General features: G+C 38.2%; 1 protein-coding gene across 5 annotated transcripts in view; it reads right to left on the bottom strand.

Moving 5' to 3' along the window:
* The window catches only part of CCDC77 (coiled-coil domain containing 77), a 51324-nt gene that overhangs the window by 10727 nt on the left and 28385 nt on the right, over positions 1–12212 (bottom strand). For all 5 annotated transcript variants that reach the window (XM_081309801.1, XM_081309804.1, XM_081309803.1 and 2 more), the window contains 3 exons: positions 7803–7945; positions 2756–2852; positions 814–886 (listed from right to left, as the gene is read on the bottom strand). In XM_081309801.1, the coding sequence (XP_081165927.1) occupies positions 814–886; positions 2756–2852; positions 7803–7945 (313 nt within the window). The remainder of the gene's footprint in view (positions 1–813; positions 887–2755; positions 2853–7802; positions 7946–12212) is intronic.

Here is a 12212-nt window from a genome sequence, read left to right as displayed (position 1 = left end):
ATGAACTGGACATAACTTTCTTATGTTCTTACATGAATATACAACCAATGTAAATCCACATCATGTAGTTACAACCACAAACATGGGAAGTTATATTCCATGTGTGTATATCAAAATACATCCTACTGTCATGCATAACTAAAAATAATAAAAAATTTAAAAATAAAATAAGCAACACTGAAAATTATACTGAGGGGGCTGGGATTGTGGCTCAGAGGTAGAGTGCTCACCTGGCACGTGCGAGGCCCTGGGTTCGATCCTCAGCACCACATAAAAAATAAAAAAGTAAAGGTATTTAAAAAAAAATTACACTGAGGTTGCCGGAGCCTGGGAAGTATATAGAAAGGAAAACAGATGCAGGGGTATTGCTGGATCAGAGGATGATTTCTAATGTTCAAAAGCAAAGTGGGATAACTATGGTTGATGGCAATCAATTGTATATTTCAAAACAGCCAATGCAGAAGATTTTAAATGTTCCCCAAACTAAGAAATGATAGGTGATTTATATGTTCATTTTTTCTGATCTGATCACTATACATCATATACACTACTGAAATGCCACCCTGTGCTCCATAAATATATATGATTGTTATGTATCAATTTAAAAAATATTAAAACAAAGAATAAAAGAAAATATGTACTGAATAAAGTGCAGATTCTTAGATGATTCAAGAAGCTCGGTAAGATCTTAGACCACCAGAGGCATCATTATGAACATCAATTATCACTTGTTTAGTAGGAGAAATTTCAAATTATTTGTGCTGTGATTTTTAATTCTGCATCAATGAGACTTTCTAATAACATGGTTGTTACCTGGTTTAGGAGCTGAAGAATCATTCTGTTCACATACACCAGCAGCCTGAATAGTGTTTTGAAAAATGCTGACCTAAAGAACCAAAAAAGGTTAAGTAGCTTTCCTGTAAGTGTGAAATTTTACTTTTTAGCCTTAATTCTGCCGATTCCACACTATTTTTATATTAAATTTGTCAAAACTGAATAATTATGTAATAAGGATGTTATGCATGTGAGAGGCAACACAAAGTTTTTTTTTAGATAAAACCTAGTGTTGATATAAACTAAAAAATAAAATTATAGGGATATTTCACAAAACATGCTTAAAAAAAGTGCTCTTTTACAAGGGCCTTTAAAGAAAGTAATAGAAATATTATATATTACAGAAATATTCATATGTAAATATAAGTAAAAACGCTAATGAAAAATTACCTATGAAAAGTGAAAAAAAGGAACTGGGCACAGTGGTTCCAGTGACTTGGGAGGCAAAAGCAGCAGATCAGGTTCAAAGCCAGTTAGGCAACTTAGGGAGACCCTGTTTCAAAATAAAATAAAAAGAACTGGGGTTGTAGTTGAGTGGCAAAACATCCCTGGGTTCAATCCCCAGTATAGGGGGAAAAAAAAAGTGAAAAAATAGAAATAGTAAATAGTATATACATACATGTAAACATTTCTTTCTTTCTTTCTTTCTTTTTTTTTTTTTGCAGTGCTGAGAACTCGGAGCCTCCTGCATGCAAGGCAAGTACTTTATCACTGAGATCTATCTCCAGTCCAGTCCTATATAAATACTTTTTTTTTTTTTAATTTTGTTTTTTGGTACTGGAGTTTGAACCCAGGGACGCTTTAAAACTGAGCTACATCCCAGCCTTTTAAAAATTTTTTTATTTTGAAACAGGTCTCACTAAATTGCTTAGGACCTCGGTAAGCTGCTAAGGCTGGCTTTGAACTTTCGATCCTCCTGCCTCAGCTTCCCAAACCACTGGGATTATAGGCATGTGCCACCATCCAGGCTCCCACATAAACATTTCTATAAAAATGGAAAAAAGAACTGGAAGCATATATACCAAACTTTTTTTTTTTTTTTTTTTGGTACTGGGGATTGAACCCAGGGGAACTTAAACTCAAGCTGCATCCCCAGCTCTTTATATTTTGAGACAGGGTCTTGCTAAGTTGCTTTGGCTGGCCTTCAACTTGCAATCCTCTTGGCTTAGCCTCCTGAGTTGTAGAAATTACAGGTGTGCTCCACCATGCCCTGCTATATTAAACTATTAATAATGGGGGCTGGGGATATAGCTCAGTTGGTAGCATGCTTGCCTCACATGCACAAGGTCCTGGGTTTAATCCCCAGCACAACAAACAAACAAAACTATTAATAATGGTTCATTTCTGGGTTAGAGGATTAGGGGAAACTGTCATTTTTATATGATAGATCTCTGTATTGTTTTTTTTTTTTTAATTTTTTTTAGTTGTTGATAGATCTTTATTATCTACATGTGGTGCTGAGAATCGAACCCCGTGCCTCACACATACCAGGCCAAGTGCCCCAGTCCCAGCCCTCTGTACTGTTTTTTTAATAAATACCATGTATTACATTTTTAATCAGTATAAATCAAGATTTTTAAAAATCTTAAATACTGAAACTTTCTTTCCACAGTCTGCCCATTTTCCTCTTTAAAATATCTAAAATATCTACCCCTCTGGGCTTTATGTTTCTTTCTCTTTTTTGTGATGCTGGGGATAGAACCCAGGGCCTCATGCATGCATGCTAATCAAGCATTCTACAATGGCTTTAGGTTTCTAAATGGGGAAATGGAGTAAACAACACTACTTCCCAAGGTTTCTGAAGGAAAATGCTTTGCAAACTTAGGTCAACACGGTACTGTACTGGTTAACTACTCTCCATAAGTTTTCTTTAGCAAGGGCTGAATTACTGACCCCCATTCAATACCCAAAGATTACTTACTTTGTGGGGAGGCTCCTTATAAAAATAGGTCACTTCTCCAGTGTCCGTTTCCACAAGAGCCAAGAGATTCTGAATCTTTTTCTTGTCTTCTAGTTCTCTGCAATTGTCACAGAAAATTAGCACACATCATGGATCCCAAGTAAGTAACCTTTTCTGTTTCAAGGATCTTCCCTCTGACTTGTTTTTAAAACAGTAATCTCAAATTAAAATTAAATAAGACTTACCTAGACCTCAGCTATAGTTAAGACATCAGGTATTTTTATCAAGGAAGTCAGAGATAAGGGATAGAAAATCATTTCTCAGCTGGTCTTAGACAGTAACTTGTGGATGGAGAGGTGCACTGCCTAGATCCTTTTCTTCAGTACTGATGGGCTCATTCCCCGACTGCCAGGAATGTTGCCCACAGATGATTTACAGTAGAATCTCTCCAGAACTGCCCTCAGCCAAGGGGAACTACTTCACTGACTCATGCCTCCCATTCCTCAGGGACGGCCCACATCCAATACCTGGTCAATGAGGGAGTATAAACACCCAATCTCCTTGCCTTGGAGCCCTGTGTGGTGTTGGCTGAGATGTGCTGTAACTGAATCACAGTGGAAATTCTCCATCTGTCCAATTAGGCTTTTTCCTTATTTCCTCAGAGGTGGCTATTCCTTAGAGCACTCCCCCAAAAACTTCCTGCAAGCAAATCTTCATTGTGCAATTTGTTTCCCAGGGAACCCAAACTGATACCAGACAGCTGATAGCAGATCTGCCAAGGAAGCAAACTCTAAAGAGGAACTTCAGAGCTAGTGATATGGAGACAGTTCATAGAACAAAGTGTTCCTAGGAAAAAGAGCAAGATAGATGGGGAGTTAACAAGGTACAGCTTAAATAATCAAAATAACCAAAGATGGAGAAGAGGCCAAGGGCTGTGCTCCATAAGAAGTCATAACCTTGGGTGCTTTTTTCCAGACTATTAGCTGAAGAAGAGGCTGGATCTCCTAGAAGGCAAAGACCTGTGACACTACAGCAAGTGTACAAGGTAAATGATTGCCCCTAATTCTTCACCACAAGGCCTGCAGTCATTCATTCAAGTAGTTACACCAGGGTAAAAAGAATACCCTGGCACTTCAGGGATTGCTGTATACATGATCTGAGGTGACACTGATACCTGGTTAATGTGAAACATCACCATAGCACAAGGCATATGGGGACCATGGGATAAATAGAATTTTGGTGCAGCTTACAGTGGTTCTAATAGATTCACAGATCCAATCAACAGACACTTTCCCAGTTACCAAATATATAAATAGAATGCACATCCTTGGTAGTTGGTAGAACCTCCAAATTTGTTTCTTGGCCTCTGGGGTCAGAAGCCTTTGACACCATACTCAGTCAAGATGGTAAAAAGACTTAAACAATGCAACGAGGAGAGCCTTATCAACCCCTCATTTCATTCATTAGTATGACTTATACAAAAGAAGTATGGATTCTGGAGAATAAATAGCAAATTCTAACCAGGTAACTTCCAATTTCAATCACTGTGCCAGATGTAGTATCTTTGCTAGAGCAGATTAATGTGATCTGAGGTACATGGAATGTGGCCACTGATAAAGGTGAATGCATTTTTTTCATCCCTCCAACGACCAAAAGCAGTTCACATTCATGTGAGGTGGGCAAGAGTATACTTTTATAGTCTTTCCCTAGTGCCATGTTAACTCCTTTGATCTTTGTCAGTACAGTATAAAAGGATCTGGTTATGGTCATTCCACAGATCACATTTTTTTTCACTATGGATAATATATTAAGTTAGAAAGCATGGAAAAGAGATAGCAAATGCACTGAAATCCCTAGTAAGATAAGTGTGTTCTAGAGGATTGGAGATAAACCTGACAAAGACATTAGTAAAGATTTTAGGGATCTGATCTCACATGCCAGAACAATCCCTTCAAAGTAAAAGACAAAATTATTGAACCTTATAGCTACTGCCATCAAGAAGGAAATGGAATGCCTGAAAGGCCTTGGAGACACATATTCTGTACTTTGGGATACTGTATAAAGTAACCCATGTATAAAGTAACATGAAAAGTGAGCTTTCAGTATGGCCAGGGCAGAAAGGAGGTTCTGCATTGGGTCAAAACTTTGGTACAAGCAACTCAGGTCATATGACCTGAAAGATCTTATAGTACCTGTGGTTAGAACAGGAATCATGAGGAGTTTTGGTTGACCTTATTATAAGAATCACAATAGATCCTCTCAGAATCTGGAGCAAAACCATACCATCTAGAAGTAAGAATTAGAACATTTTGAAAAGCAGCTTTTGTCATGCTGCTAGATCCTGCCAAGATGAAGTGCTTAACTATGAGATATCCAGAAACCACACAGCTAACTCCTTTTAAAATGATGCTGGGGCTGGGGATGAGGTTCAGTGGTAGAGTACCTGCCTAGAATGCATGAGGCCATGGGTTCAATCTCTAGTACCACATACAGACCCACAAAAGATGGTAGGAGCTAGGCATGGTAATGCACACCTATAATTCCCAGCAAATTGGGAGGCCCAGGCAGAAGGATTTCAAGTTCAAAGCCAGCCTCAGCAACTTAAGGAGACCCTCAGCAATTTAGTGAGACCCTGTCACAAACAAAAAATAAAAAGGCGGCTGGGGTTGTAGCTCAGTGGTAGAGCATTTGCCTAGCATGTGTGAGGTACTGGGTTTCATTGTCAGAACTGCATATACATATCAGTGATAAAGTGCCCCTGGGTTCAAGCCCTAGTACTAAAATAATGATGATAATGATGGTGGAGACGGGGACTGGATATCTACATGCAAAGAATGATACTGGACTCTCAATATAATCTATAAAATTTATTCAAAGCTGGGCACAGTGATGCACGCCTATAATCCCAGTGGCTTGGGAAGCTGAGGCAGGAGGATTACGAGTTCAAAGCCAGCTTCAATAACTTGGTGAGACCTTGACTCTAAATAAAATAGAAAAAGGACTGGGGATGTGCTCAGTGGTTAAGTGCTTTTGAGTTCAATCCCAGATACCAAAAAAAAAAAAAAAAAAAAAAAAAAAGGCTGGAGATGTGGCTCAGCGGTTAGGAGCTCCCGGGTTCAATCTCTAATGCCAAAAAAATTTTTAAAAAATCAATAAAATAAAAGAGTAAATTTTACTCAAAATGGATCAAACATCCAAATTTAAGTGTTAAGGCTATGAAATTCCTAGAAGAAAATCTAGAGGAAAAGCTTTTGATATTGGATTTGGCAGTGGTTTCTTGTAGAAACCAAAAGCAGAAATAACTAAAAAATAAATAAATAAATTGGACTACAACAAATTTAAAACTTGTGCATCAAAGGATGCCAATAAGAGAGTAAAAAGGCAATCTACAGAATTGGAGAAAATATTAGCAAATTATGAATCCAATAAGGGTTTGATATCCAGAACATATAAAGAACTTCTACAACCCAACAATGACAACAAAACCACCCAATTAAAAAATGGACAGTGGCTGGGTGCACACGACTATAATCCCAGCAGCTTAGGAAGTAGAGGCAAGAGGATTGCAAGTTTAAAGCTAGCCTCAGCAATTTACCGAGGTGCTAAGCAGCACAGTCAGATTCTGTCTCTAATACAAAATAGGGCTGAGAATGTGGCTCAGTGGTTGAGTGCCCCTGAGTTCAATCCCCAGTAACCCCCCCCCCCCAAAAAAATGGGCTAAGGACATGAACTGACATCTCTTCAGAGATACAAAAATAGCCAATAAACACATGAAAAAATGCTCAACATTGTCATTAAGGAAGTGAAAACAAAATCATAATGAAATACTTACTCATATCCATTAAGATGGCAACTGTCAAAAATATTAGAAAATGGGGCTAGGGATGGGGCTGGAGCTCAGTGATAGAGCGCTTGCCTAGCATTATGTGAGGCACTGGATTCAAGCCTCAGCACCACATAAAAATCAAACAAACAAACAAATAAATAAAATAAAATAAAGATATTGTGTATATCTATAACTAAAAATATCAGAAAATATTGCCAAGCATGGTTTCACATGCCTATAATCCTAGCAATTCAGGAGGCTGAGGCTGGAGGATGGCAAGTTCAAAGTAAGCCTCAGCAACTGAGTGAGGCCCTAAGCAACTTAGCAAGATCCTATCTCAAAATTTAAAAAAAAAGGGAGGGGGCATTGGGGATGTGGCTCAGTGGTTAAGAACCCCTAGGTTCAATCCCTGGTACCAAAAAACAAAACAAGACAAATATTAACAAATGTAGGCAAGGATGTAAAGAAATTAGAACCCATGTGTATTATTAGTAGGAATGTAAACTGGCATAGCCACTATGGAGAACAGAATGGCAGTTCCTCAAAAAATGTAAAACAGAATTACCAAATAATTCTGTAATGCCATTTCTGGATATATACCCATAAGCACTGAAAGCAGGGTCTTGAAGAATTGCTAAGTTGCTAAGACTGGCTTTGAACTTGTGATTCTTCTGTCTCAGCCTCCCCAGCCACTAGGATCATAACAGGTGTGTGCCACCATGCCCTGCTTGAAATGGTAAATTTTATCGGGGGTGGGGAGGAGAGAAGTACACTGTAGAAGATGCCATAGTACACTGCTTAAATGTACCTTTTAGAATCACGATAACCATCTCCCAGGAGCCAACTCCTTCTCAAGAACTGTGCTTGGGAGAAGGGGGCTGCTTCTCCCAAGTTTATTCTCTCTCCTTAAGGCAACCTGCATTCAATGACTGGTCAATAGGGAGACATAAAAGTCTGAATCCTCTGCCTCTGAAAGGCCACCCTAGCCTTAGAGCTCCCTGTTGGGATGGCTTTTTTATCAATATATCACAGTTCAAATTCTCTCATAGATAGTATATGTCAAAATATCTGCTAAGAGATATTACTCCTGAGAATTTCCCCAATAACTGGTCTGCAGGCAAATCTCCATCTCAGTTTGTTTCCTAAGGAATATAACCTAAGAGAATAATTGCAGATACATTTATCATTTTAAATGTAATTTAGAGTTACAACTCCAACAATTCCCCTTAAGCTACTTGGTACCTGATTCTTAGTCGGTCATTTTCAGAGTACAGGCGTAAAACATGTTCCCGTTCTTGGAAGAGACAGACCTGCATATCACTCAGAGCTTTCTGCAATTCAGCAATCTCTTCATCCTTCTGCTGTAAATCCCATTCAAGTCTATGCTGCAAAAAGGAAAGAAAACAACAAATAATAAGGTAATCAGAAAGATATTGGGTCTAAAAGAAGTTATTACTTTTTTTTTTTTTTTTTTGGTACTGGGGACTGAACCCAGGGTTACTTTACCACTGAGCTACAACATCAGCAATTTTGTTTTAGAACTAAGTTACTAAAGTTCTTGCTAACTTGGGGGCTGGTTTTGAACTTGTGATCCTCCTGTCTTAGCTTCCTGAGTCACTAGGATTATAGACATCACTACCACAGCTCACTTAAGATGGTTCTTTTTGAATAAAAATCTAATTTTATTGAACACAGAATAGATGGATTTTCAAATTAATTATTTTTGCTTTTTGATTATTGCTTTTCCAAGTCATGATGATCTCTGGTAAAACATACCAAATGGAGCTGGGCATGCTGCCACATGCCTGCAATCCCAGCAATGGGAGGCTGGGGCAAGAGGATTGTAAGTTCAAGGCCAACCTCAGCAATTTGGCAAGACCCTAAGCAACTCAGTAAGACCCTGTCTCAAAATAAAAAATAAAAAGGGTTGGGGATGTGGCTCAATAGCTAAGCACCCCTGGGTTCAGTCACTGGTGCCAAAACAAAAACAAAAAAACCTTAATGAGTAAATGGTACTATACAAACATATTTATTCTTGGCAAAATTTTAGCCAATTATACATTCTTAAATAAATACATTTAAATCTAGAGAAAATATTTGTAATTGGACAATTAGTGCATGGTAAGTACATCATTTAAGCTATTTATAGAAAATAGATTAAACTCTATATCTTAAAGCACAGGTATAAATTTGCATTTTATGCAAAAATTCAGGTTTTACTTATTCTTACATTGATTGGTAGGAGTTTCTATCAGTAACTTAAAAGGCAAGCAAATACTTTTTTTTTTTTTTGGCACTGGGAGTTGAACCCAGGGGTGCTTAACCACTTAGCCACATCCCCAGCCCTTTTTATTGTTTTTTTATTACAAGACTGGATCTCAATAAGTTGCTTTAGGGCCTCATTCAGTTGCTGAAGCTGGCTTTGAACTTGTGATCCTCCTGTCTCAGCATCCCAAGCCAGTGAAATACAGGCATGTGCCACCATGCCCAGCAATATATTAATTATTTTTGCTTTTTGATTATTGCTTTTCCAAGTCATGATGATCTCTGGTAAAACTTACCAAATGGATTTCTGTTTCTTTAACAGCAACAAAAAAGATCAGGTACTAACAAAACCATCTTATGAGACAGTGTTTAATAAATATATTTATTTATTTTTACAGTGCTGGGGAATTGAACTCAGGGCCTTATGCATACTAATTCTCTACCATTTAAGAATATCCCCAGTCCTAAGCATATTTTATTTATATAAATCTTCTAGTAGGAAATAGAGAATTTGTTCTTTTACTTAGAAGAAGGCTACATGAATAGTTATCAAATTGATCTGTATAGCTTACCTACATTTCCATAGTAGAAATGTTCCAAAAAGAACTTAAAATGTTACAATTCTTTTTTTTTTTTCAATGATGGGGATCAAACCCAGGGCCTACTATACACAAAGAATGCATCCTGGGCTGGGGATGTGGCTCAAGCGGTAGCGTGCTCGCCTGGAATGCGTGCGGCCCGGGTTCGATCCTCAGCACCACATACCAACAAAGATGTTGTGTCTGCCGAGAACTAAAAAAAATAAATAAATATTAAAAAATCAAAAAAAAAAAAAAAAGAATGCATCCTACCACTGAGCTAAACCCCAGTCCTTAAAGTGTCAATGTCTCTCTTGACATGCTTTTGTCTTGATTCTGCCTATGCTTTATTAATGATTCCATATCATTACCTCTGTCTTCATAAATTTTCTTTAGAACACTCATTAATCTCTCTTTTGGGGCTATTCATAGTTCTTTAGAACACTCATCAATCTCTCTTTAGGGTCTGCATCAGTTTCACAGGAGGGTTTTTTTTTACTGTCTTCAAAATGAGGCAGGAAGTCCTACCAAGTATTTTGTGTATGTTTTGTTTCTACATGATAACTACATCAGCTGGGCGTAATCCCCAGCAACTAGTGAGGCTGAGGCAGGAGGATCCCAAGTTTAAGACCAGCCTCAGAAAAGCAAGAATCTGTCTCAAATTTTTCAAAACGAGAGTTGGGGCTGGGGCTGTAGCTCAGTGGCAAAGTGCCTGCCTACCATGTGTGAGGTACTGGGTTCAATCCTTAGCACCACATAAAAATAAATAAAATAAAGGCATTCTGTCCATCTACAATTACAAAAACCAAAAAAATAAAAAATAAAATAAACATTAAAAAAAAGGGGGGGTTGGGGATGTGGCTCAATGGTTAAGCACCCTGGGTTCAAACTCCAGTACCAAATAAATAAATAGGTCTGGAGATACAGTTTAGTGGTAAAGTGCCCCTGAGATCAATCCCCAGTAACAAAACAACAAAAACTATATCAAGTCTTGCCCTACAGAGAAATGGATTTCAAGAGGTTGCTTACAATCATGGACTAACTTTTCCCATTTAGACTCTTTTTAAAGTTTTTCTTGGTACTAGAGAGTGAACCCAGAAGTTCTCAACCACTGAGTTACATCCCTGGTCCAAATTGCTGAGGCTGGCTTTGAATTTGCAGGATTACAGATATGTGCCACCATACCAGCTCCCATTTAGACTCTTTTTTTTTTTCAATTTTTTAAATTAGTTGCTCAAAACATTACAATGATCTTGACATATTATACATTTGATTCAAATGGGGTGTGAATTCTTATTTTTTCATGTGTACAGATTGCAGTATCACATTGGTTATACAGCCACATTTATACATACAGCCATACTAGTGTCTACTGTATTCTGCTACCCTTCCTGTCCCCCTCCCTTCCCCTCCACTCTCATCACCTCTCTCTACCCACTCTACTGTGACACTTTTCTCTCTTTTTTCTTCCCCCTCACACCATCTTATATGTAATTTTGCATAACAATGAGGGTCTCCTTCCATCTTCCTTGCGATTCCCCTTCTCTCCCCCATTCCCACGCACCTCTCGGCCCTATTTAATGGTAATCTTCTTCTCATGCTCTTCCTCCCTGCTCTTTTTTGAGTCGCCCCCCTTATATCAAAGAAGACATTCGGCATTTGCTCCTTAGGGATTGGCTAGCTCACTCAGCATAATCTGCTCTAATGCCATCCATTTCCCTGCAAATGTCTTGATTTTGTTATTTTTTAGTGCTGAGTAATATTCCATTGTGTATAAATGCCACATTTTTTTTTATCCATTCATCTATTGAAGGGCACCTGGTTTGATTCCACAGTCTAGCTATTGTGAATTGTGCTGCTATGAACACTGATGTAGCTGTGTCCCTGTAGTATGCTCTTTTAAGGTCTTTTGGGTATAGTCTGAAAAGGGGAATAGCTGGTCAAAAGATGGTTCCATTCCCAGCTTTCCAAAGAATTGGAAATGCACAAGTGTACCCTTTTCCCCACATCCTCGCCAGTACTTATTATTGTTTGACTTCATAATGGCTGCCATTCTTACTGGAGTGAGATGGTATCTTAGAGTGGTTTTAATTTGCATTTCTCTGATTGCTAGAGATAGTGAGCATTTTTTGGTATATTTGTTGATTGATTGTATATCCTCCTCTGAGAAGTGTCTGTTCAGATCCTTGGCCCATTTGTTGATTGGGTTATTTGTTTTCTTGTTGTTTAATTTTTTGAGTTCTTTGTATACTCTGGAGATTAGAGGTCTATCTGAAGTGTGAGGGGTAAATATTTGTTCCCAGGATGTAGGCTCCCTATTTACCTCTCTTATTGTTTCTCCTGCTGAGAGAAAGCTTTTTAGTTTAAGTATGTCCCATTTGTTGATTCTTTTTTTTTCTTTCTTTTTAAGAGAGAGAGAGAGAGGGAGAATTTTTTTAATATTTATTTTTTAGTTTTCGGCAGACACAACATCTTTGTATGTGGTGCTGAGGATCGAACCTGGGCCACACGCATGCCAGGCGAGAGCGCACTACAGGATGAGCCACATCCCCAGCCCCTTGATTCTTGATTTTAACTCTTGTGCTATAGATGTCTTATTAAGAAATTTGGAGCCCGACCCCATGAGATGGAGATTAGAGCCAACTTTTTCTTCTATCAGACGCAGAGTCTCTGGTTTGATATCAAGCTCCTTGATCCATTTTGAGTTAACTTTTGTGCATGGTGAGAGAAAGGGATTCAGTTTCATTTTGTTGCATATGGATTTCCAGCTCTCCCAGCACCATTTGTTGAAGATGCTATCCTTTCTCCA

Source organism: Spermophilus citellus, assembly GCF_964194105.1.
Source record: "Spermophilus citellus genome assembly, chromosome: 10".
NCBI classification, from domain to species: Eukaryota; Metazoa; Chordata; class Mammalia; order Rodentia; family Sciuridae; genus Spermophilus; species Spermophilus citellus.
Note: the sequence above shows the minus strand (reverse complement) of the source record. Positions and strands in the feature narration are given on the sequence as shown.